Source organism: Penicillium waksmanii (assembly GCF_028829765.1).
Source record: "Penicillium waksmanii strain IBT 27052 chromosome Unknown utg000008l:1.0-5622682.0:1.0-5626561.0, whole genome shotgun sequence".
NCBI classification, from domain to species: Eukaryota; Fungi; Ascomycota; class Eurotiomycetes; order Eurotiales; family Aspergillaceae; genus Penicillium; species Penicillium waksmanii.
The window spans coordinates 1,790,659-1,816,198 of NW_026643254.1; the positions used below are offsets into that span (position 1 = coordinate 1,790,659).

Consider the following 25,540-nt stretch of genomic DNA (forward strand, 5'->3'; position numbering starts at 1 on the left):
ACCAGAAGTTGAGAAATGTGGCTATGCAGATCGATCTTGAAGAAATCAGGGAAATCGCCAGGTATTCAAGGAAGGTTTTTCCAGTAGGCTCCAACGACCCAAAATTAATGGGGGGCGATGACCGGTTTAGACACCTCCAAGACTAGGCGATAACACGTGATAAGATAAATACGCACGTCCACGTGATCACCCGTTTGGGAGGCGCGACTGTCGTCGCTGCCGTGCGATAGGCAAGTCACGTGGGGTGTGTTTGTTGACATTGTTTGTGCCCGCCCCTCTCCATCAGCTGCAACCACGACCGGCTATCGCAACCAGCAACCAACATCCAGCGCATCTCGATCTTCCCAGCTGGGGGAAACCGCAATCATGCCTCGTGTAGTCAACAAGGCGCATCATCGCCGTTCCAACGGCGCTTCGACACCTCAGAAGAACTCCCCTATCAAGTATGTCGCATCCATTCGCAGTTGGTTGTACGTGGAGCGCCCGGATTCTAACAGACTATCAGGGTTCCTCTTAACGATGATATGGGCGAGAAGGCGGCTCGGAAGGAAGCCAGACAAGCCCTTCATGACCGCCAGATGAATCAGATTAAGGCCGCCGTCAAGACACCCATGCCCCCCCCGTCGATACACATCTTACAACCGCGAAGGGAGTGACAGTCCCGCAACACCTCGGGGATCGACCGGTCACCGTGGCCGCGACAGCGATGTTAGTGGTCGGGGTGTAACTCCGATGAAGCGTGTGCCTATTCTGGCCAACTTCGAAGAGTGGATGAAGATGGCAACGGATAACAAGATCAACGCAAACAACTCCTGGAACTTCGCCCTGATCGACTATTTCCACGATATGTCGCTCTTGAAGGAAGGAGACGGCGTCAACTTCCAAAAGGCCAGTTGCACCCTCGATGGATGTGTGAAGATCTACACCAGCCGTGTGGATAGTGTCGCAACCGAGACTGGAAAGCTACTGAGTGGCTTGGCCGATAGCCGCGACAAGCGAGGCCGTGAAGCCGATGCCGAGGGAGAAGATGGAGACGACGATGAAGACGGTGAAGATGGAGGCACCCGCAAGTCGCGTAAGAAGGTTTGTCTCACTACCACTGTAATCAAGTCATGGGAATGTGCACTCGCTGACCAGTTTCTACAGAATCGCTCACATGAATCTACGCTTGCCCCGTCATTTACATCGTTACAACTGAAGAAGTTTGAGTTGGAGTTTGCGGTGGATCCGCTCTTCAAGAAGGCATCTGCTGATTTCGACGAAGGCGGTGCCAAGGGATTGCTGCTGAACCACCTTGCTATCGATGGCCAGGGAAGAATCGTTTTTGATAGCAGCGACGACGCTGTGGATGACAGTGCTAAGACAGACGAGGGTGATCGACAAGATTCCGAGGATCACGATGCGCAAGCCGAAGAGCAGCTACAAAACGAGGACAACAAGGCGAATATTATCCAGAAAGCCAGCGAAACCTTTGAAGATGACCCGAATCTCGATCTCACCACTCTGGCCAACCAGTTCTTCCCCGATTTGGATTATTTAGACGAGCAGGATATCTGCCCCTCCCTGAAGAATTTCAACCTGGGTGACCCTAACGGTTCACTGGACATCCCACTCCTCAAAGCACCCGAGGAATGGCGACAGGATAAGAATGAAGACGGAGTCGAAGACCCCTCAGGGATTATGCTTGATGACGACAACGCGGTCGGTTTCGATGATGACGATGGTACATTGGCTGGTTTCGACCTTAGCGGCGACACCGGTTTCGGTGATGGAGGAGAGGCATGGGCTCGCGAGGCTGCTTTGGAGCCGATGCTCAAGGTTCACCGAATGGAGGATGGTGAAAATGCCGATGGGGATGAAGACCTCGATAACGAAGACGCCTACGCCATCTCCATGTCGCATCAGCCTAGCAAGCAAGACCATGAGAATATCCTCAGCTACTTCGACAATGCGGCTTCCAAGAACTGGGCTGGTCCTGAGCACTGGAAAATTCGGAGAATCAAGGACCACACAGCCGCCAGCACTACCGCTGCACCAAAGCAACGCAAAGAGAAAGAGCCTTTCGAAATTGACTTCGGGGCGTCGCTTGATCCATCTCTCGCGGAGTTGATTTACACTCCTGCCAGCTCCAATTCCGCCATTTCCGTACCCAAGACGCAATGGAAGACTAAGGGTCGCAATCTATTGCCTGACGATAAACACTTCAACTCCCGTCAACTACTTCGGCTGTTCCTGAAACCAAAAGCTCAAATGGGCTCAAGGAAACTTATGTCACGACGGATCAACCACAACCGACCAGACCAAACATCCGGTAACGGGGACATGGACGAGGCATTTTGGGCGAATCACAAGACTGAAGATGTGGATGAAGAAGGCGTTCCTGGTGCCTATGATGCCAACTTCTTCGCTGATGATGATGGTCTTGCTTTCCCTAATGGCATGGACCTTGACGACGACGATGACAACCTGCCATTCGCAGACGCACGGGAGATGCTCTCCCCACCTACTGATGGTACTCAAGGTGCGGCAGCTGGCGATGCCGGCGGACAGACCGGACTCTCTGCCTTATTGAACATGGTCGGCGCGACACCAAGCAAGGGCGGATACGGTTCGCAGTTGGTTACTCAAGGCGCACGTCGCGCCCGACCAGACTACGTGAACTATGCACGTGTAGCGAAGAAGGTTGATGTTCGACGTCTCAAGAACGAAATGTGGAGAGGCATGGGTGAGCGACTCATCGCTGCTACCGATTTCGCCTCCGCTTCACAACCAGGTGCCGTCTCAAGCGAACCACCAGCCGAACCTGAGAGTGAAGCCGACACCACGCCACCCACACCCACACCCCAGCAAAGCAGCCCAGAAAAAGCCATTGACCTCGGGGATGATGGCCGGCTTCGGTTCACGAAGATCATGAACAACCTGAAGGCGGTCTATCCTGTCGAAACACTGCGGGATATCAGCACCTCCTTTGGGTTCATCTGCTTGCTGCATTTGGCCAACGAACAGGGTCTGGTCCTCGAGAGTGATATCACTAAGATAGCCAGCGGTGCCGCTACCCTGGAAGAGATCTTTGTCAGTCGGGATGTCCATGCTGTTCTGGAAGAGGGCGGTGGGATGTAGGCTTCCTTCTTTGACATGCTAGTATGTATGTATGTATAGGTCCGTTACCTTAGATCGGAACACGTGTTAGTCATGAATTTCAGGGACAGAATGGGTTGGATTTAGTTGATCCGCGGAGTTGTTTCGGATTTTGGGCTCTTGCAGAGTGGCGCTGGGGATATCTTTATTTGCTGTTCCATTGATTCCCAATGCGAGATCGGTGACCTTTTGCATACACATCCAATTCAAGTTCATGTTGCTTGTAGATCCTTTGATAGGATTATGGATTGAATCCAGACAACTACTTTTGAAACCTAAGAGTTCTCTTTCTATTTTCCAAGATTCATTCTTTACTACGTCTTAATTCAACTTGATGTACTCGACAAAGGGCATCGCCCCCCCGCCAAGTCCCTAGCGCAGATTACTATTCATTGAGTTGATCAAGCGGCTCTGGGGGCCTACAGATAAATACAGAGCGCTTCTCCACTGCATACTTGGAATACTCCAGCTAGGTGGAGGACATAGTCTTGATCGGTATTCATCCTTGTTCAGCAGCAGACACTTCCACTCCTTTCAAAATGATCGAACCACCCTCAAACCAAGAAACAACCCCACTCGAAACCATTCGCGAGTCCGACACTCCTGAAACAACACCAGACTGGCTGACACGACGTCTCGCAAAAACCCTCGATAGCCAACTCTTCGTCGGTAATGCAGGAGCCTTAAAGTACGACTATCTCGGACGGAATGGCGACGAACTAGACGGCAACCATTACACCATAACATCTGCAGTCGGAAGCAAAGTCGGAATTCACGAATATCCAACTCAAGCCGTATCGTCAGATCAGGACTCGGACCCAGACCTCGTCCTCCTCTTCTTCCACGGCAACCTCCGACCTACACGATATCTCTCCAAAGAAATCTTCCAACCCCTCGTCGAGAACGGGATAACAGTTATCGGTCGTGATTTCGTCGGCTACGACGCAAGCTCATTCGTACCAAATGTCGACGGCGCAATGGAAATTGCCGCCATAGCAAACGACGAAGCTGTCATCAACTGGACGCTCGAGAAGTATCCGAAAGCCCGCATCGTCATCTGCGGTCGTTCAATGGGTGCACTGTGCCTAGCTGGTCATTTAGCTCGGCCCAGAGTGATAGGGGCTATTGGCATCGTGCCAGTCACGAGCTTGGATTCTCTAGTAGATGGTTTGGTGGCGTGGATTCCGTGGCCTCTGAGTGATTTGGTTTGTCGTCTTGGTTATCCCGATGCCATTGCGCATGAGGCGTTCCCTCCGGGATTTCGGTCGAAGGCTGAGCCGAGTATTGTTACGAGTGGGTTTGCGTCGAAGTTTACGGATGATATACGCGGTAAATTGGTTTTTCTTTTCCCGGCGGAGGTGGATGAGTTTGTTCCTAGTGGTCGGATTGAAGTTCTTCAGCGGGAGATGGAAGAGAAGGGGTGTATTGTTAATGTTGATTGGTTGAAGGGGGGTCATCATGTTTTACCGACATCTGATCAGCTAATGCGGGCTTTGGAAGAGCTGAGATACTAGTATCATCAAGAGCCTTGGATATAGACTCGGAGTTTCATTGCTGCCATGGGATCATTCAGGTTGGAGCTGGGATAGTATCGTGGTGTCCAAATTTTTATATACTCAATTTTCCAAGAAATACTAGTACATCTATACTCAGATATTAACTTGAACTTGAAGGCATTCAGTAATAGTATATCAGAAAATACAGCGTTGTTTTTGATTTTGAAGAACACAATATACTAGTAGTTGAGAAAATGCAGTCTAAGCAACCTTGGAGCCCTATGTTGAACCTGCCAGGAACTGGGAGTATAGCAAGATATGAATTTAGTATTCTCAAAGATGGAATGGTAATATTGAATCTTAGAAGCAAAGAGTTTTTCGAAACAATAGCAATAGTAAAACAATCAAGCCCTCCAACTAGCACTGGTATCTGTATCCCAACCGCTAACGCCCTTGTACATCATTTGTCAGTGCCCAACCCCAGATGGGTAAATTAGGGAATATAAAATAGTAGAACCAAGAACGAAAAAAAGTAACAGGAGATAGGTATGTTCAAGATTTCGACCGCAAAACGATCGTATACATTTTTTTCAATAAAGGTTTTTTTATAATTTTTTTGGGACGAAATCAAGCTGACTCTCTCGCTCCCATACGCCAGGAAAACGCAACGTAACGTAAAACCAAAGCATTCAAGCTTGGAAGTTCTAGTACTTGTGCACCGCAGGAGGGAAAGCCGGACCCATGGGACTGGTATAACCGCCCGGGATAGGCACAGCGGCGTATTCCGTCTCGCCCGGCGCAGCAGCAACGTGTTGCGGGGGAGGCGGGGACGGGGAGTGTGAGGGAGCAGCGAATTCCTCTTGAGCTGTTTGGGGGGGTAGGTTGTTGGACGCGGATGGGTGGGGCTTGGAGTTGGAAAGAGGGGACGGGGCGGGTTGGGGAACGCGGCGAGGCATATTGCGTTGTTGTTGGCGATCTCGGGGCCTGGCCTTTCTCTGCGGCTGAGTATGCGTCAACCGGGGTTGCGGCGGCGAAAGGCGATTTAGGCGGGTATGATGAGAAGCCTGCGAAGCCGGGCGTGTTGGGGGCTGATTGGAGGCGGAGTTGGGCGAGGTAGAGATCATCTCGTGCTTGGTCGCGGCCGTTCATGCTCTTCATCAGTCGGCGCTTGGTCCAGATACGGTAGAGGACTACGGCGTAGATCAGGATGGCTAGAACCTCGATGACGACTTCGATGATGGCGCAGACGAGACCCCAGTCCTGATTAACTGTCAGCTTTTGTAAACTTTGGGCTGGATGGGGAGGGGGCGCGAATATTTACCTGAAGACGACATAGCAGAGCGTAGTCAACTGAGTTGCTGTATATCTCTTCACGAGTATTCTGGGCGCAGGACCATCCCCACATGTCTTTACCATTCCCACTTGATTTGGAGTGTTGGTAGACAGCTGCACCGACAACCCACATAATCAAACTGAAAAGGAAGAAGAATATGGAGAATACGGTGTAGTAGATGGCGGTCTTTTCGGCACGTTTGTGACCACCTTTCCAGTAAGCCCAGAAGACGATCAAGCAGGCAAAGAGTGAAACACAAGCCATTCCCAGAAGCATGTATTGAGCCCATGGGTTTGTGCCCTCGGCCCAAGCAGGAAGAGAGTTGCGCGTCGGGATGGCTTTTGTCGCTCTGAAAACGGTCAAAGTCACTGCCAGAAGAGCCAATATGATCAGACTGCAACCAAAGTTGACGAAACGAAGGAAAATCTTGGCGATGCGAACGCGAAGTTTGATTCTCTGGACGAAGGTTAGAAACTTGAGCGATTGATAATGGTTGTAAGTAGAAGTTTCCTTACCAAATCTCGGGCGTTTTCTTTATCCGCAACTTTTTCTTGCTTCTCGAGCATGTATTCCTCGCGGAAAGTAGGGCTGAGTGGGTTCAATGAACGAGCAGTGTTGGGCACCTTCAAGTCGGCCCTCCATGGCGAGGCTGGGGGGAGGGAGTCGTCCACATGCCTCGCTGGATCATTCGCCGATACATAACCAAAACCAACATCCGCAACACCACCCCCAGCGTTCTTGTTCTGAGGATCGGCGAAAGGAGATTTAGTTGCTGGTTCGATTGGCGAGTGAATTGTTGTGGCCTCGGCGAACCGAGCTGTGCGGGGGCTTTTTAGAGAAGCACCGCTGCTCTCGGAGGAGCTGCGAGTCTCGTTGGCTGTGTGCTGCTGTGGAGGGGGACCCATTGCGCTGTGATAGGAACTGCGAGTGAGATCCACTGGAACGACGGGTGCGTAGTTCTGGGGAGAACCGTTGTTGCTATCACCAGAAATCGACATTTCAAGGAAGAGCGATAGAATCTGAAATCAACAAAGATCGATCAAGAGAGCCAGCTCTTGATAGGAATCCAAGAGGCCTTTCTTCGAGAATTAGAAGAAAAATAAAATCGGCCAAGAGCGAATACAAGTCAATTGTGTGCTGCGATCCCAGCTGTGTGCGTGTGTAACAACTGCTGAGAAATATGGACGTTTTCGCAGGATCACCTTGGATAACCGTGAGCGAGACCTGCTGTCCACGGATTAAACAAACACAGAACCAGTCAAGGCGGCGGATGGTGACAAGGAGGAGAAAGAGAAAAACGTGAGGAGACGCAGGAGCCGGCCATGGCTTTCTTGAATATCAATCAGCGCCAGTGTCGAGTCGAGGGGCGGGGGCAAGAACTGCAAGCCGATGGTCGCTCATCACTTCGTGCCAGGATCAGAGTAAGCGCCGGGGGGAATAGTGCTGGTGCGACGGAGATCGTGATTGGGGAACGGTCCCTCTGGACGAGGAGCCTGCATCTTCACACTGTCGGTCGTGCAGACTCAGCACTCTGACTGGATGGTTGAGGTGATCGGTCGAGCTTGTCACAGTGGAGTCTCCAGCCAGTAAGAGACACTAAACGGCCTCGGGCACCTCCTCACGATGCACGCCCATCACCTCAACCGGCGCTAATCCGCCGATCGCCTAGCCAACCACACCTCCTCCCGAACCGCTCGAAATTGGGGTGGGATGTGGGATGGAAGGATAGGAGCAGCACGGGGCATGAAGCCCAAGCCGGGACCAAAATACCCGCCAACCCGCATCTCCGTAGGGATGCAAGCTTGTCACACAGGGTCAATAAGCACCAAGTCCTTCCCCTGGCGCTTCGCCATGTTTCGAGTCGAATGTATCCGAGGCCAGTGCGCGGGGGAATTTGAGGGGAGGGGTACGAGTACGGAGTAGTGTGATACATTTATGTAGTGGTTGTGCTGGGGAGGTTGGACGGGAGCATTGCCAAGACCAGACTTAAGCATTGCTATGAGAAGACATAACCACCTACTCCGTAGCGAATATAGAGACACACTAGTAGATGGCTTAACTAGACTATTATTACAGCAGTCATGCAATTGTCTCGCCAATTCCGACAGTTTTAGAGAGGCTACACAGAAGAAAAAGTGCTTGGATCGATTCATAATATAACTTGCCAGTGCACTCCATGCACTCCATGCACTCCTATTCCCAACCTTCACGTTGAACAGTGATTCTTCATATACTCGTACTCTGTATACCCCGGTCACTTGCACTGCCTAACTTGTAAGACTCAATGCCAGGGCCCCTCATGCCTCCAGCATCTTCTATTTTTAGACTCCCTATAATTTAAGATCCACCATGATTCCCGCGGTAGGACAGATAGATCACGCTGACCTGATATCGATGATTGACCTGTCCATTGACTAGTTTGTTCATAGTTGTAGAGAAGTGCCTTGTTATGTCCTGCTGGTTTAGCAGTACTTTTCAGAGCAACGAGCATGACTATCTAACTCAGATTTTGAGCTGCCTTGTACTAAATAGAACCCACATTTATAACAACATAAGCTCTACAGTCAATTTCTGGTGTAGAGGTAATATTCTGGTATATTCAAACCCGGTGAATATTAGATGCTTCCCGGCCCTGAGTTCGTGACAGGCCGGATAGACCGGCAGTGCCACTAGTCATACCTCAGAAGAAAGCCTTAATTCACTTCTAGTAAATATGACACTTCAGTTCCAGGGACTGATCTTGCCTTTCAGCACAAATGGAAGTGTTCTTCTCTTAGGCGAAAGATAACTAGTTACTAATACATACAGGTGTATCTAGATCTGGTCAACTCTTCTAGGCCCTCCCAACTTCTTAATTATTTCTAGTCAACCCTCTAAAAAACCACCAAGTGGAGATTCGACCCATCCATACATAGAAGAAATGGGCGTACCTGAGAGACTATCAAGTAACAGCTGTCAGCTTACTATTGATGGTTCACATCAGCCACACCTCTGATGTAATTAGGCAAGGCACCAAGGATCCTGAAACGCGATGGCGGATCTGACCATGTTGGAACATTCTAGCGATAATGAACTTAATTTTACACAGCAACAGATTCATACTGGCCAAGCTGTCCTTTCATTCATATCCACTGTTTTCGTCTGACGTAGTCCCGGCCAAGCCACAATTTAGGGTGTCGGCCAGTGATCAATACAATTACAATGGAAGTGGATCCGTGGGGAGAATATTTCCGACACAACAAATGTGGAGATGTCTGCCGAATTGGGAATCCAGGTGGCTGTTGACCAGGTTTGCAGGAGAGTAATTATAGAACTATGGAATTCAAATCCATGTCATGTGAATTGGAGTATCGGGATACTTCACGTTGTATATCCTTCCATGCCCTGGAGGTAAACTTGCTAGTGTCTTTTCTTCCCTGGCCGTTACCTATCTGTTTCCGTCGACAACACTTAGCGATGCCATGACAACAGTTATTCGACGTATTCGTATTCATTTTCCTACTCCAATTCTATGCCAAATCCTCATTTTTTCCGATCCAAAACCCCAAGAATAAAAATCTGCGAACGCCACATTTCTAGAGGTCCACCAATTCCATCACCGCTCGCCACCCCATTCTATCCCTTCCCTGCCCTTGCATTGACAGCGAGTGAAGCACGATTCCGTGGAAATCCTGGTAGAGAATCCTTCAAGTGCCAATGCCGGATGAAACTTGAAGCTCACGACCCCCGATCCGAACCGTGAGACTACACAGCTATCGGGCTATGCAAGGCCGCCTGCAAGAGCCTCATCGGCCCATGCAGATATGACCGCCTGGTAATTGCCCCGGTGCTGGGGAGATGCATCGAAAAGCCTCATCTGACTGATCTACCTCCAGGGGTTTGGAGGCCTTCTTCTCTCCCCACTCTCGCCGACATGAAGATTGGATTGGTCTGACTGTGACCCATTTAGAATATCGTACTGACACCGCTACCCCCCACCCACTACAGTATGTACATGCACAGGATGTATTGTACATCCCAGTGGAAGCCTCGAAGCCTCACAGCCCACGCGACTGGATTGATTCACTACAGCTGTGCTTATGTTATATTGTCGATCCTCGACTGAAGAACAGGTTGAGCCTCAGTCGGGTCGGCGGTAAAATGAAACTAGACGCAGCAGCAGCAGACTGGGCCTAACGCTGCAGAAAAGCATTGGTGCATTGGCATTGGCATTGGCATTGACATTGACATTGACATTGGGATTAGTTTCCACGGTCAGGCCCCGAAACAAGGTGGGTTCGAGTAGATCTGCCGCCCGCCCCTCCGAGCGACATGAGGATGTCCACGAGGTGACATCACGGGTGAAGTGTGGCAAGGGCTGGTGGTACGTCGGTCGTACATGGCTGTATTCTCCGGAGGGTACGGTGCATAAGGAGGAATATAGACAGAGTTAAACAGATGTGTCCCTCAGCCGCAGAGTACGAGTATGAGTATGGAGGAAAGGGGAGGGACGGGAAGCCTCGTGTTGATGCTGGTTGTGAGTGCTGCTGGTGCTAGACCCACGGCCCGCCACAAACGCCTTAGCGGCTACACAGCCTCAATCTTAACCAAGTAGAGGTACCTGATCACAAGGGTAATAATATATGCGGGAATAAGTACCAGTACATACCTAGAGGGTTCATTTCCAAGAGCCTCGACCGTGGCCGACCAGGAGTGACTAGATGTGAGTTACATGAGTACCAGGACCATACAATACCGGGCATGAGGCCGCCAATTGCTCTAATTTGTTACTGCGCCACGCCAGCCCCCCGGAAATATTACCATACACGTACTGTTGCTCTATCCTGTTTCTGCCTGTTGCTGCTGCTGCTGTTGCTGCTGTTCCTGTTCTTTCTCTTGCTACTGTTCTTGTTCTTGTTTTTGTTCTTCTTCTCTTTTACTCTAGTCTTGTTCTATTGGGATCCAGTGAATGAGCATCACCCACTCTTCCAACTCTTCCAACCTTTTCAGCTGATTAACCCAAAGTTATCAACATTCCTCCCCTCTTCTCCACCGCCCCAACTCAGCTCTCTCAGCCAACTTCGTTCCTGCGCAACCCGCACCCGCCACGGTTCCAAACTTCCACACTTCCACGCCTGATGGCCTGGCTTCATTCAAATCGCCAATCTCCTTGATTCCACTCCCCATTTGCTATTTTAACACAAGGCCCAAGCCCCCCCTAGACATTCCAAGTGGATCTTCTTCTGAGTCCAACAACTCTGAAAAGCTGAAACCAACCTCGTCAGCTTGCGCCACACTTGCCTGAAGGTGAAAGTGAGTCTAAACGCCCCACACGCCGTGGACTTCGCCTCGCCTTCATCCTCCTCCTCTCACCCCGTCTCTCGTTCGGTTGTTCCAAAAGCTCTTGCGGTTGGTTTCTTCCTTTCCCCTTTCCCATTTCCCTAGACTCCCCCCCATGCTCTCTTCCGCCGCGTACATTTTCTAACATGTCGTCGGAAGTAGCCATCGCCTTGGTTCGTCCACCCATCGAGGCTGGCGCGAAACCTTCTGCCTCCATGGCGGCATTGATGCACTCCAATAACGAGACTGTCGCCATTTCAAACTCCATTTCCGCTTCCTCCACCTCTCTCTCTAGTCCGGAGCCCGTCGCCTTTATCAAAGGTCACTCAAAACCTGACACCAATCTAAGCTCCATCGCCAGCGCCGGTCTACACGTCTCGCGATCTCAACCCCCTCAGATGACAAGTCCAGCGACGATGCCGGCGGATCGGCCGGCAGAACAAGATCGGGAACCCGAAAGAAACAACACACAGGTCGCCCGCGAAGCATTGGGGGCCAGCGAGAGGTCCCCGGCCCCCTCCATCCATGAGCCTTCGCTTCACGCATCGCCGGAACAGATGCAGGTAGACTCACACCCGAATGACTCCGCGTCAGACCATTACAAATCAATCGATCACAACTCGAACTCTCTCATGCACACATCAACCGTCGCGAGCCCAGGTCCCATCGAAGAGTCAGCTTCACAGGATGGCGATCGACCGCGTCCTCGGGCGGTCTCGGATCTTGACCAAGACAGCAATAAAGCCTTTTCGTATCCTATGCCCAGTGGCGGTCCAGGGATGTTGGCGGCAAATAGCCCGCCTATAAACGCTCGTCGCCCAAGCCTTAGCGATCCGCGCCGCGGACTTAGCTTGCCAGATGCGGGCTATAATAGAGGGAGCCCGCGCTCGCCGTCCGCAAAGAAGCACCGCTGTCCCTATTGCGCAACAGAGTTTACACGGCAACACAACCTCAAGAGTCATCTTCTGACCCATAGCCAAGAGAAACCTTTCGTCTGCCAAACTTGCCAATCTCGCTTCCGCCGATTACACGACTTGAAACGACACACCAAACTCCACACAGGCGAGCGCCCTCATATCTGTCCGAAATGCGGGCGTCGATTTGCTCGCGGTGACGCGCTTGCGCGCCACAATAAAGGTCAAGGGGGCTGCGCTGGTCGCCGATCCAGCATGGGCAGCTTTGCAGCAGACGACGACTACGGTGATGGCCACCCGGCAGATGACGCAATGAATGGATTGGTCTATGCTGAGCCAGAGCGTATGGATGAGGAGGACGAGCGACGACTCAACATGCCGGGCATGCGCAAGTCCGATGTTGATTCTCTCTCCAGAACCGACTCTCTCCACCCCCGCCCGCCTAGTACTTATCCACCGATCGCTGCTGGCCGTGCTCTCTACCCACCTCCCGGCTCGCACGGTGGATCGGGATCTTCTACAGCAGCGACTTCACAACCTTCAAATATGACGTTCCCACCCGCAGGTCATACATCTGGCTCGTCCATTTTCACCGCAACAAATGTCGGCGACAGCCCTAAGCCACTTTCTCCGAACTCCCTCTCGCATCACGACGGAAGTACACAACCTCACCTCGCACACTCCCCCGGCATGGGCCAGTCCTTGCCTCATCCTCAATCATCTTTCGCTCCTCGAACAGCGCAGCCAAACCATGCCCCACCCCCACCGGGCTTGGGCTTGCCACCACCGACCGGAGCGCCCCATCTTCCCCCGCCCGTTATTAGTTCTCCTGATGCCAGATACGGCCTGCAGGCACCAGCAAAACACACATCACAACACGGTCATTCCGGCTCTCATCACGGTCTACCAAAGGTGGGGCTGGATGGCCCAGAGTCAAACAGCGACCCCAGCCAAATCGATAAGCTCTGGCAATATGTTCGGTCCATGCACGACGAGATGGTGGGATTACGAGAAGAGGTTGCGTCGCTGCGTGCGCATATCGCATCAAACTCAGCGCCTCAACCGGTGGAGTTAAATCAACCCAATTCAGGTTCGCGATGATGGTCATATGATGGTCATGTATGATACGGTTTTATCTCGCCTAGTCCATCCCATCCCATTCTTTGGCAAGGAAAAACCCACCATTTCCTGCGCCTTCTTCCAAATTCGTCGATATTTCTTGTCGATATGCTTCTATTCCAATCCTCTCCTCTGAGTAGGATGGAAATCCTTGAATGTCTCATGATCAACGTCCCGACAGTTGCCGGCGTTGGTGGCTTTCCTTCGTCTTTTTCCGACCTCTACCCTTTTTTGCACTAATCGATCGATATTAGCCCCTTTCCAGAAGGTCTTGTTTCGGGCTTGAGCTTATGGGAATGGGCTATATCTATCTACTCTTTTGAAATTCCCCTCCTTTTCCCTTTTTTGATCTCTTTTTTCTCTACAAATTCTCTTCTTGCGAGGTGTTCTCTTCAATGGTCAACTGGGGGGAATTCGGCGTACTTCCACTGCCAAGGATGCATGGAACGACCCTGGCTTGGAGTTTTCTAGTCTTATCCATTTTTCATATTTTTTATTTATATCTCGACCCCCCCTCGACACCTCACTCTCACCCCCTTTTCACTTCTCTGTCCAGCTATTTATCCCTAGGTAGTGATAATATACCCAATGTTACAGTGTCTAGTAATAAGCATAATCTCCGAGTCCTCCAGTAATGCTATGTTGGTTAGCATCGACCACTGATTATAATATAATTGGAAATAGAATTAGATCACAATTATTTAAGTATATTGGTAGGTACAAGTACAATTAATGTTTAAGCTTCAATCCATCTGCCCCATCCCATCCCCATCCCATGCATAAACATGTGGAGTCGATCCGAGATTCATTCCCCACTCGACCCAATTGTTGAACCGAGGCTCGCTTCAACCCACCCCCCCTGCCTTGAAATACCCCCGGAGCTCCGGTCACTCACATGGGCACCTTCCAACATCGCATCTCATCCCTCCAAGCTTGAACAGGGCTGTCCGAGTCGATATATAAAACAAAACGAACTCAGTTCCATAAATACCTTGAACTTGAAAATGTCCGCACCATCCGGCGCCCTTACAGCCTCGGCTGTGTCTTTTGTTCTGCTTTCCATTGCTCACACTGTACGTACTAAGTCACCAACTGGTCAACGTGGAACTACTACAAGTACAAGTTGATCTCCCCGCCGAGATAAGCCTCATGCATTTGCATTCAAGTTTAAACTTGCATTCGTCTTATGCAGACCAAGACCAAGACCAAAATCAGACCAAGCTAACACACCCCCAGATCGGCGGCAAAGAATGGCAATCCGACAAAGTCTTCAAAAACATCAAAGGAAGCCGAGCCTGGGCCTGTGGAAAGGTCGGCTGGTACCAGGTAAGACTACCCTCCCCCACCTCACCTCACCCACTTACCCTGGCCGGCCCTATCTAACAAATGGCTGACTGCCTCGTCGGGTTATAGGGAAGCGCATTCCTCTTCCTCTCCGGAATCCTACACTACCAATGGTCCCGCAACCCATCTGCCCTAGCAGATCCCTTGAACAAGGCCATGGCGGCTATCATTAATGTCTTGCTTTGGTCTAGCTCGGCTTGGTATGCTAAGAATGGGATTTTGCCGAATGTCGTTGCTTGTGGGTTGGCTGCTTCGTTGCAGGCTTTTGGCGTTTTGAAGGAGGTGCTTTGAACTTGAAGCGAGTGGTGTGCTGGTTACCGTCGTGCCAGCAGGTTTACTTCGGCTCAGATTTGAATGAGAAATATAAACACTCTTACTAGTAGGTATTCCAGGTTCAATCAATTGACTGAGATAAATTCAAGTTTTAATACTAGTAGCTAAGCTACCTTATTTCCTAACGTAAACACTAAGTAGATTTTCAATCACTAATAGATCTCGCATTCTCAGTTATAGGAAATAGTCAAGAGATAGTATTCATTACGATTGATGAGGATTGTGGTTTTTTGACTCTATGAACAGAAAAACCCCAATTGCATGCGTGGGTGTTGATCAAGGTAGTAAATTCCAGCCATATCACAAGTATTACTAGTATTGAATTTATTTCAAACTGAACAACTTCGCACAGGAAATACAAAGACTTTAGTGCGCAGACCTGCCATTATACTGTATCATAATGCATTCCCCCTCCACTTCCCACCACTCAACCCTTTTTTACCTTACCTTACCCAGACTACGCCAGTGCTCGCCGTTTCGTAGTCCAATCAAGAAACAAACCCACATCCGCAACAATCGCCCGAGGAACACCACCAAGAGTCCAATTCCTCTGCACCCACTGCGGAATCAACCCGCCAGCATCAGAGGTAGTCGCCATAGTCCACTGGATAAGCGGGGGATAGACGTGGCGCTCGCGTTCCGCGTGTTGCTGCTGCTGCTGCTGCTGCGACGAAGAAGACTCCGGAGGACGATTCTTCTTCGCAACACGCTCGACACTGGCATAGTTGGCGAAGATTGTGCGCTTCGGTACGACCGATTTGATCTTTTCGTGGATTGCTGTTGGCGTGGTTGATGGGTCTGGGTAAAGGGGTATTTGAACAGTTATGAAACCTTTTGATGGGTGAGAGGGTTCGTTGCTGTGTGCGTCGTATGTGGCGGAGATGGTGAATGAGATGAAGGAGCGTGGGGAAATAAGGGCTGTTGGGTGGAATGTGTGAGTTATTAAATTGACTGTTGAATTTGAATTAGCCTTAGCTCTTGCTGTAAAGCAGACAGAAAAAGAGAAGAAGAATAAAACGAAGATTGGTTAATACCGCCCCATCGTAGGACACACTCACCCTCAAGATCCACATCCTTAAACGTAACCCCATTCATATCCAACTCCCCAACCTCCTGCTCCGTCCATTGAAGTAATCGCTCGACACCAGTAACACTGGGCGTATATTCCATTTCGTGCTCAGCATGCTCCGACCGCAGTCCATCTTCGAATTCAGTCCACGGCGCGCTACCAGCGACGGCTGCGTCCGGGTGCTCGCTTTGACGGCAGACCCAGAATTCAGGCTTTCGCTTCAAGTTGGATGGAGAATTTTCTGGCATTTGTTCATATTTGCGCCATTTTCGAGAGAGACAGATGTCTGCGTATGCTGGGGGTGAGTGGCGCGTTTTGGGGTCCTTTTCCCAGGTTGGAAGGTCTGAATCTAGCAGCTCAAGAGCTTCTTGGAGAGCGGTGCTGGCGACATGTCTTGCTTCTGGGCGTGGAGGCCCTGGGGGAAGGGATGGGTGGGAGGGGAGAATTGTAAAGGGGTGAGGTTGGAGTTGGATTAGGGGCATCTTGGTCAGGGAATTGAGAATAGCACTGCTAACGGAGAACTGGAATGGGGAACTTGAAGGAATCTGGGGAAAAGGAGGAACCAAAGCTTGAGGGACCGAGGGATCGGCGGAGCTTGTTTGGTTTGTGGTTCGCGCTGACGTGGTGGGGCGATCTGTTTGCATAGATAGATAGAGATAGTAGTGAGTGTGATAGTGATAGTGATAGTGATAGGATAGTGACAGTGATAGATATTTATATTATATATTCAAAGGGTATCATCTAATATCTTGTGGAATCATCCAGCAGTCATACGCTAGATGCAGCGGACTCCAGGTCCTACACTGCCGGTCTCAAAGATTTCCACGAGGCCGGCCCCCACAGTTTCCTCCAACACCCAGCCGAACTGCATGCCATAAAGATCTTTCCATTTCTTCGTTTTACCTGGCAAAATACCCGCAAATTCCCCGCGAGCCCTCTTGGCTAGATGAAAGCTCTTTTCGGTTTCCACTGCTCCATCCCAACGGTCTCTCAATAAGCCCATGGGGGCCTCGCTGCAGCTGGACCGTCGGAGAAGAGCCAGCATGTGAGCACGACCAGCGCCTAGCAAACGAAGATATGTCCCGGTATTTGGCAGCGACAAAAATAGCGTCGCGGCGCGAGATTGGGCATCGGTCTGCACAGATCGGTTGGAATCAGAAGATCTAGCCGGTTCGCTCCGACTGGCCGACGAAATCGCCGTGGTGGGCAATTTAGGAAGAGACGCAAGACTCAGTGACCCTTGTGTAAATGAAGAGGATGATACGAGGAATCCTGCACGCATCAGTGCCCTATACTCTTCCGGTTTAAATACGCTCTGTGAGATCGCAGAACTAGTTCCGATGCGGCTAAGTATGTCGAGGAATTTCTCTGGAAAATATGAAGTCAGCTGCATGTCCTTGACAATAACCCCCGGGCCGAAACACATACCCTTGACATCCGTATCGAGAGATGAGTTCTCACGCACCAACTTTTCCCACTCGTCCGCAAGAACCAGGCAATCACCTAGCCCGGCTGCATCATTGCCCCGGCCTGGAACGACCAGACGCCGGACTCGGCCGGCCTGAACCAACTCTACGATCTCCCTTTCCACCTGTGTGGGCGAATCGATCAACATATGCACATGTGCTACCGACGCTAGCGGAGGCAGTGACCGTCGTAAGTTGAGGACCTCCGCAATGCGCGTGCTATTCATCCCAGCTCGAGCGGGGAGCTCGTCGAACATTTTTGTCCGGATATACTCGATTGCTTGAACGACATTCTCAACGGATGCAGCGTGTGATATATAATGCGATACGCCTATATCTGGAAGAGGGTCGTCATCATCAAGCAGACCCTCGGCTGCCCGCTTCACGCCACTCGCTGCGGCGGAGTTTGGTTTGCGTCGGGCATGGGCGGCAAACGGGGAGGCCTGAGGCTTGCGGACGGCTGGCTTGCGTTTCTTGACACCGGAGACTGGGGCTGAGGTGAGACGCAAGGGCATGCCTGGGAGGAGTTGTTCCAATGTTGAGAATAGAATGATGAAGGAGCCTCGTTACTGCCAAGCGTCTACATTGAAGATTACCTCATCCATGTCAGGTGACTGCGCTCCGAAAGCAAAGCCACCGCGAATGTCAATTTTAGAGCTCAGATTGTGGTATGAGCGGAAATTTTTCTTTGACTTTAAATGCCGCATTCTTGGCAATTGACAGGCGCTACTAGACTCTAGTACTCCAACAAGGACAGGCCGATCAAAATCCGCTGCCAACCAACAGTCCCGGAATGTGTCAAACCACCCCCTTCCCACATTGAGAACCGATAGCAAACAATATTAGTATATACATGTATATGAATAGATTGAGTTGGCTGCTTGATTCAATATAAACCTTGGAAGAGCGAATGACACCTTCACTGCCGATCAAGCCCTTTTTATTCCAAAGAGATCCCGCCAATGACATCAAATGCCTCATACTCTGGTATATGTAATACCGTAATAAAACATCAAGATCAGGGTGGAGACACCGGCAATTTGTACGGCCCCGTTTGATTCAATACGCCATCCAGTGCCTTGGAAGCTCAGGTTCTCGCCCCGCGGTCTCGCCCTCGTTCTATGCCCGAAAAAAAGAACAGAACAAGCAGAACCCCCGACTGCTGCATTTTAACAGTTCATACACCCAGCCCTGGCGAACCCGATACATTCCAAGTAGTCTACAACTACTCACCGGAGTACCGGACCACCTGATCTACTTTCACATGACGTAGCCATGAGAAACAGATCTTAACTTGATCAACTTTTCTTGCTTCCTGCTGGCCGATGACAGCTTTATACCCGGCACAACAGTTATTGCTCTTCAATCGCTATCTGGCTGCTACTTTTTTTCTTCAATCGCTTTACGCGAGGTCCCTATCGCGCCGTGCCCGCCATTCCTGTCCCTCTGTCGAGATTGGTGTTCCACCATGACGGTCTTCATCGCGTCTCTGTAAGCCACCATGAAATCAATCATCATGTCTCCACCCAATTCAAGGTCAGACCCTAACCTAAACCTTCTGCCAGCTTTTTACCATACACTGTCAACTTTCACGTTGAAAACTCTCGCTATCGCGCCGTCCCACCTCCTCCGACCGCCGTTAATAATGCGGGGGCTGAACCGGCTACTCCGCACCCCAGTGCGGGCGCCAGTTTATTCGAGAAGAATGATCCTAAACCTCAGCAAGGGTTAACCCCCGGTGCGACAACCGACCATGAGCGGATATTTACAAGCAACCCCGGGAAGCCCGAGAAAGAGCAAGATGGATACTTCGCGTTAGCCCCGATTCCGGAACACGCAGAAAGTCAACTCCTCACCGAGAGTGAAGGTCATTCTCCAGCATGGGGTGCTACGACATCGCTGAATCAACCGAGGCCTCAGACACTCCTGTCGCCGTCGCCGTCGATCTTGAAGCACCAGGATCATGTTATGCCCAACAAGGAACCTGCGCCGAAGACCCCGGAAACCAAGGCGACCAATCCATACCTCGGGGTCATCAAGCCGGAGATGTTCGCCCGCAAGCAGTCATTTTCCCGAGTAGATTGGACCGTTGAAACCGCCGAGCAAGGCAACGGTGGTTTGCGGAATGCCGTTCGTTCCGCGAAAGAGTCTGGATATCTGGGTGAGCTGATGTGGGTCGGCACTGTGGGAATGCCCACTGATGCGCTGATCAATTACACGCGCACTGAGATTGCCGAGAAATTGGAAGACGAGTACGACTCGTTGACGGTTTTTGTTAGCGATGGTGACTTTGATGGACACTACACCCACTTTTGCAAGACGATTCTTTGGCCCGTTTTCCATTACCAGATTCCAGACAACCCAAAGAGCAAGGCCTATGAAGATCATTCGTGGATCTACTATGTGAAGCTGAACCAGGAATTTGCAGAGAGTATCGCCAAGAACTGGAAGCGCGGCGATTCGATTTGGGTCCAGGATTATCATCTGCTGCTTGTTCCTGCGATGTTGCGCAAGATGCTGCCTGATGCCGAGATTGGATTCTTTCTACACATCGCGTTCCCGTCGTCGGAGGTCTTTAAATGTTTGGCCCCGCGGAAAGAACTTCTCGAGGGTATCCTCGGCGCCAATTTGATCGGTTTTCAGACGACCGAGTACTGTCGGCACTTTTTGCAGACCTGCAGTCGTATTCTGTGCGTGGAGGCCACCAATGAGGGCATTCAGATGGAAGATCGTTTTATCAACGTTGGGACTTTCCCAATTGGTATCGATCCAACCTCCTGGGACAAACGTCGTAAGGCGGCCGATGTCGAAAGATGGGTCGATACAATTTCCGATCGTTACCAGGGCAAGCGGTTGATTGTCTCACGGGATAAGATTGACTCTGTCCGCGGTATTCGGCAGAAGCTTCTGAGCTACGAGCTATTTCTGAACACATATCCAGAGTGGGCGGACAAGGTTGTTCTCATCCAAGTGGCAACCAGCACCACAGAGCAGCCGGAGTTAGAGGCAACCATCTCTGATATTGCCATGCGCATCAACTCCAACCATTCGACTTTGGCACACCAGCCCTTGGTTTTCCTGAAACAAGACTTGGCATTCCCTCAATACCTTGCACTTATCACGGTAGCGGACGCTTTAATGATCACCAGTCTCCGCGAGGGCATGAACCTGACCAGCCATGAGTTTGTGTACTGTCAGGATGGCAGTTACGGCGATAAGAAATATGGATCACTCATTCTCAGCGAATTTACAGGCAGTGCATCAGTCTTTGGAAACCACGCACTGTTGGTCAACCCTTGGGATTATCGACAGTGCTCCGAGGCGATTCACACAGCGCTCACCAGGGATGAGAAAAAGAAAAAGGAGGTATGGGAGGCACTGCACCGCGCAGTACTGCAGAACTCGACCGCCAACTGGGTCAAGTCCTTCAATGAGACTCTGACTCAGGTTTGGAACGAGCAATCTTCACGAGAGATCATGGCCGTGCCGCGACTATCTACGCCGCGACTAATTGAAAGATACCGACAGTCAAAGCGCCGACTCATGATTGTCGACTATGAAGGCACACTCGCCTCATGGGGATCTCCACGTAGTATCATTCTTACCACGCCCCAGCGTGCAATCACAACCTTGACAGAACTAACCGATGACCCTGCCAATATTGTCTACGTGATGAGCTCTCGCATGCCCGAGGAGATGGAGCGGCTATTCCGCCAAGTCAACCACCTGGGCCTGATTGCCGAGAACGGATGTTTCGTTCGCAAACCCGATTCCGATGAGTGGTCGAATCTTGCCGACAAGCATAGCATTCAAAAGTGGAAGACTGCAGTCTCGCCCATCCTGGCTTACTTCAAGGTGCGCAGCGAGGGGAGCTGGGTGGAAGAGCGACATTGTTCCCTTGTGTTTCACCATGGATCGGCCGAAGACCGCCTCAGCGCTGGGCGATTGGCTGCTGAATGCGCGGATCACATTAATGATGCATGCGCTGGTCATGGCGTACATGCGATTCCAGTCGAGGGCGCTTTGATTGTAGAAACCTCCAGCACGAACAAGTCATCTGCTGCTGCGAAGGTCTGGAAGTGGTCATTAGAAGATTCGAAGCAGAACGAAGAAGTCTCCAAACCCGACTTTTTGCTGATCATTGGCGACAACCGTGAAGACGAGCCTGTATTCCGGTGGGCGAACAAGTTGGAAGATGCCAAGGCTGTGGACTATGCAATGACTGTGACATTGGGGTCGAGAAGCACGGAAGCTAGGGCGACATTGACGCAAGGCGTGACAGGTTCGTTTTTTTTTCGCTCCAATCAACAAGTTGATGAGCTAAGTTAACCCCCGCTGATTCTTTTAGGTGTTCTCTCTTGTCTGCAGCAGCTAGCAGCACCTGCAGGGACAAACTCGACGCAGCAGTAATGATAGAGACGTTGTCATCTGTTCAACCAGCATGGATAATCGCTTTCGACGACGTCAACACGAGTCCATGGGGGCTTAAAAGGAATGGCGTTTTTTCTTTTCGGATTTTTCTTATTTCTAAAGGATATCAAGGGGTTCTATTAGTACATGGTCACCTCTTCTGGGTACATACTACCATACTACCATACATCTACTGCATCAGATAGTTACCGTTGGATAGTACAGCATCATCTCTGGCGTCTCTAGGCACGCTATAATACCCACGATACATTCTCTACTCTTTTAGCAATGGATTCCGTAATTCAACCGTAGAAAGTAAACCTTGAGTTCTGTCAGTCGAAGGCAGCATCAAATATCTTCACATGACCCAAAATTCCGCGCTGCTCAAAATATTCACAATTTCTGGCCATCTTCCCATCGCATAATCGCATAATCATGCCGAATCCTTTCAACTGAACATCCATGCCGATAGGTGGAGACCGAGCGGTGGTGGATCGATCTTATGGGGAAAAGGGCCTTGGGCCGAGGTTCACCGAGAGCTGCGGAGTACAAGTATACATCGTAGTACCTACCTCTATGGAGTAGTTCTCTCTTTAATTTCCCATTCCTCACCTCATACCCATCACACCCTACACCATGTCACCCGTCAACGCCTCCTTCGAAGACGCGATCCGCGTCACGCCAGAAGGCGCGAACAAATACAGCGCCAACCTGCGCACGGAGTGGTGCATCGGAGCCGGTATCTCACCCACCCCATGAAACCCGTCGCAGCAGCAGCATCACTAACCAGAAGAACCCAAAATGCAGTTCCCCATGGCGGCTACACCACCTCCGTTCTATACCGACTAGCGCTCGTCCACTTCGCCCACGCGCACCCAGGCCAATATGACACACCCGCCTCACCAATTTCCCTCCAATTATCCTTCCTCCGCCGCACGGCCGCCGGGCCCGCAGTCATGGAAGTCGAAGACGTCAAAATCGGCGCCCGAACAAGCACAATCCACGTGAAATTACTCCAACCCTCGGAAAAGAAGCCAGACCTCCTAGAAATCAAAGTAGCCGGCTATATCACCGTCAGCCCGCCCAGTGCCGAGGTCGGCATCAGCGCCCACACAGGCTGGACACCCCAGCCCGCTGCGCCATCCGGTTCCGGACCCGGTGGTAAGATCGACTTTGCAGCTTTGGCAAATGGGAAAGATGGCGAGTGGATTAAGCTTGAACCGCCTTATCCTGAATTTCGTCGGGCGGCGGCGCAATTGGAGCTTTATGGACCTGGGAAGGGTAAGACGCAGCAGGCGAGATCGGGGAGTATGGCTATCGATCAGTGGGCGAGATTTCAGCCTGGTGGGGATGTTAAGGGGAGGTGGACGGATGCGGCTATTCCTTATTTGATTGATATGTTTCCCATGGCGTTGGATGGGTTTGATACTGTTTCTGCGGAGGCGGAGGCTAAGGCGAAGGGGGAGAAGGTTTCTGAGGGGAAGGCGAAGTTTTGGTATCCGACTGTTACACTGAATGTTGATATGAAGAAGCATTTGCCGGCTGAGGGGGTGGAGTGGCTTTATTCTAGGATTGTGACCAAGGTTGTTAGGGATGGGAGGACGGACTTGGATGTTACGGTGCTTGATCAGAATGGGGAGGTTATTGCGCTGAGTACGCAGGTTGGTCTTGTTGTTAGTGCTAGTCGGAATATTGGGACGAGGAAGTTGGAGAAGTTGTAAACTTTTCTGATTCTGATAGATAGATGTATATAGTCGAGTTTCATAGATCAAAGTACATACTACTATTACTCAATACTACTAGTTAGTAGTTACTAGACACTACATTCAACTTGAAGATGGCGAAGAAAGACATAAGCCATCCCGTGCCAGTAATAGTCAGTATAGTGGTTCATGCCAGCGGTATCTTTTCAGTATGTACAATCCTGCTCGCTCAAATTCATATCTCTCAAATGTTATAACGTGGATATAAAGTTGAACCCCCACGGCAATGGTCTAATCTACAAGAAAGCCCGGTGTATCTATTTACAACCCATGACCCCTCTCCACACCACCAACTCAAAGCTTCTCATCCGGCGTAACGATCCAAAAAGCCATAGCCTCAGCCTTAAGAATCTTCCTCTTCGCCCACTCAAGATGACCACCAGAACTCTCCTCATCCTCCTGCAAAGCCTGCGCCCTTACCCAAAACTTCCTCCCCACCCGCGCAACAACCTTCGTCTTAACAACCAGCAATGCCGGGTTCGTCACCCGCTTCTTATACCGAACATCCAACTGAGCCGTGAAGATACCCCCACGCGCATTATTGCCAGCATCGGACGCTGGCCCACTCGTATGAGCCCCAACGGCCAACGACATCGCCTCGTCGATCAGCGTCGCGACTATACCCCCGTGCACGGTATCCGGGTGTCCTGAGAGCCCCGGGCTCGCGAGATCGAAAAGCATTATTATATCCGCGGGCATAGCGCTCGGCGTGGGATTTGTCTTTGCGGCCTCGGCTTCTTGTTTTGTTGCGGGGAGCCAGGTGGGTGTTTTGGAGGGGGCTGGGGAAATGTCGCGGCGTTGCAGCGTTAGGACGTGTGGGATTGTAGTTGATGTGCCGAGTGTGGTTGCGAAGTAGCCATCTTCGCCGGTGGGCTTCATTCGGCGTGAGTCGGTTCGGATGGGCTTGTAGTCCGCCGAGGAGATTAGTGAGTTTGCCCATGGGTTAGAGCGGAAATGCGCGATGGCGGGGTCTGTTTCGGCCATTGTGGGGTTTTGTTGCGGTGGGGGTGGTATATGAGGATGGGTTTTGGGGAGGGGATGCTCGGAGTAGAAGATGCAGGTGGGATTTAATGGCTGTTAAACTCATCCGCTTTTCCGAAGAGCCATACACTTTGGCCGCGGGTCTTGGAGAATCGATTAGATTAGCCTCGGTCCGGCTGTATTCGGAAATATGAGTGATGATCATATCACGTGAGATCTATATACGCCAGCATTATTAGTTTGAGGGTCGACATGATTTTCTTTATTTATGGATAGAGTCATGCTTATTCAGAATGAGACGTGAGCGTTCAATTAGTGCTTTTCCATTTATAGTAACGGTGGCGCTTGATTTGGATGAGAATCAATGATTCGTTTTCAACAGTTTCAAGTTCCATTCTGGGATCGGAGTACAGCGCGGTCCATGGTTAATTTACAGTGGATTACTCACTTCTGAGTATATGACTAGCAGAGGCTTTGTCGCCCGGTTTGTTGCATCTCTCTTTCCTCAGAACCTCTCCACGCTTCATCAATCATGGCAGACCTCGCTAGTCTCCCTGCAGAACTTCTGATTATGATAATAGCAAACCTAGACGGTTACTATCGTTGCATTGATCTATGCGCACTTTCTCAGACTAATCACCGCTTATACGCCATTGTATTTGAGGATCTTGACCGTCATCTACGCCATGTATTTTCTCCAGGAACGAAACAGGGCCTAGAGAGCCATATTTTGCAGTGGTCTGCAGAAAATGGGAAAGAAGAATCTGTTAAGAGATTGCTAAAAGCAGGAATTCACATACGAGACCACAGTGAATGGGACACTTTCAATTTTGAACCAATCACCCTTGCAGCCAG

At 50.7% G+C, this 25,540-nt stretch overlaps 10 protein-coding genes across 10 annotated transcripts; 6 read left to right on the forward strand and 4 right to left on the reverse strand.

Annotated features, from left to right (window-relative positions):
• Positions 1 to 366: 366 nt before the first annotated feature.
• On the forward strand, positions 367 to 3,120 carry N7481_008992 (condensin subunit BRN1; the record flags this gene model as incomplete). Its single annotated transcript, XM_057268211.1, has 4 exons — positions 367 to 443; positions 506 to 622; positions 660 to 1,083; positions 1,147 to 3,120. 4 exons carry the CDS (start codon positions 367 to 369, stop codon positions 3,118 to 3,120), a joined length of 2,592 nt encoding a protein of 863 aa, XP_057118888.1.
• Positions 3,121 to 3,677: 557 nt separating this feature from the next.
• N7481_008993 (alpha/beta hydrolase family protein) lies at positions 3,678 to 4,652 on the forward strand (the record flags this gene model as incomplete). The annotated part of the gene is made up of 1 exon (XM_057268212.1): positions 3,678 to 4,652. One exon carries the CDS (start codon positions 3,678 to 3,680, stop codon positions 4,650 to 4,652), a length of 975 nt encoding a protein of 324 aa, XP_057118889.1.
• A 686-nt stretch (positions 4,653 to 5,338) lies between these two features.
• N7481_008994 (uncharacterized protein) lies at positions 5,339 to 6,965 on the reverse strand (the record flags this gene model as incomplete). Its single annotated transcript, XM_057268213.1, has 4 exons — positions 5,339 to 5,539; positions 5,562 to 5,894; positions 5,956 to 6,423; positions 6,483 to 6,965. 4 exons carry the CDS (start codon positions 6,963 to 6,965, stop codon positions 5,339 to 5,341), a joined length of 1,485 nt encoding a protein of 494 aa, XP_057118890.1.
• Positions 6,966 to 11,432: 4,467 nt separating this feature from the next.
• Positions 11,433 to 13,301, forward strand: N7481_008995 (C2H2 zinc finger protein; the record flags this gene model as incomplete). Its single annotated transcript, XM_057268214.1, has 1 exon — positions 11,433 to 13,301. The coding sequence occupies one exon, from the start codon at positions 11,433 to 11,435 to the stop codon at positions 13,299 to 13,301; it is 1,869 nt and encodes a 622-aa protein (XP_057118891.1).
• Positions 13,302 to 14,323: 1,022 nt separating this feature from the next.
• N7481_008996 (uncharacterized protein) lies at positions 14,324 to 14,954 on the forward strand (the record flags this gene model as incomplete). The annotated part of the gene is made up of 3 exons (XM_057268215.1): positions 14,324 to 14,392; positions 14,556 to 14,645; positions 14,733 to 14,954. The coding sequence occupies 3 exons, from the start codon at positions 14,324 to 14,326 to the stop codon at positions 14,952 to 14,954; spliced, it is 381 nt and encodes a 126-aa protein (XP_057118892.1).
• Positions 14,955 to 15,453: 499 nt separating this feature from the next.
• On the reverse strand, positions 15,454 to 16,709 carry N7481_008997 (SRPBCC family protein; the record flags this gene model as incomplete). Its single annotated transcript, XM_057268216.1, has 2 exons — positions 15,454 to 15,947; positions 16,055 to 16,709. 2 exons carry the CDS (start codon positions 16,707 to 16,709, stop codon positions 15,454 to 15,456), a joined length of 1,149 nt encoding a protein of 382 aa, XP_057118893.1.
• A 131-nt stretch (positions 16,710 to 16,840) lies between these two features.
• N7481_008998 (Stk19 family serine/threonine-protein kinase) lies at positions 16,841 to 18,046 on the reverse strand (the record flags this gene model as incomplete). The annotated part of the gene is made up of 1 exon (XM_057268217.1): positions 16,841 to 18,046. The coding sequence occupies one exon, from the start codon at positions 18,044 to 18,046 to the stop codon at positions 16,841 to 16,843; it is 1,206 nt and encodes a 401-aa protein (XP_057118894.1).
• Positions 18,047 to 18,999: 953 nt separating this feature from the next.
• Positions 19,000 to 21,941, forward strand: N7481_008999 (putative alpha,alpha-trehalose phosphate synthase subunit TPS3; the record flags this gene model as incomplete). Its single annotated transcript, XM_057268218.1, has 3 exons — positions 19,000 to 19,022; positions 19,097 to 21,813; positions 21,880 to 21,941. 3 exons carry the CDS (start codon positions 19,000 to 19,002, stop codon positions 21,939 to 21,941), a joined length of 2,802 nt encoding a protein of 933 aa, XP_057118895.1.
• Positions 21,942 to 22,577: 636 nt separating this feature from the next.
• N7481_009000 (thioesterase family protein) lies at positions 22,578 to 23,662 on the forward strand (the record flags this gene model as incomplete). Its single annotated transcript, XM_057268219.1, has 2 exons — positions 22,578 to 22,680; positions 22,749 to 23,662. The coding sequence occupies 2 exons, from the start codon at positions 22,578 to 22,580 to the stop codon at positions 23,660 to 23,662; spliced, it is 1,017 nt and encodes a 338-aa protein (XP_057118896.1).
• A 336-nt stretch (positions 23,663 to 23,998) lies between these two features.
• Positions 23,999 to 24,688, reverse strand: N7481_009001 (PaaI family thioesterase; the record flags this gene model as incomplete). The annotated part of the gene is made up of 1 exon (XM_057268220.1): positions 23,999 to 24,688. The coding sequence occupies one exon, from the start codon at positions 24,686 to 24,688 to the stop codon at positions 23,999 to 24,001; it is 690 nt and encodes a 229-aa protein (XP_057118897.1).
• Between the last annotated feature and the right edge of the window lie 852 nt (positions 24,689 to 25,540).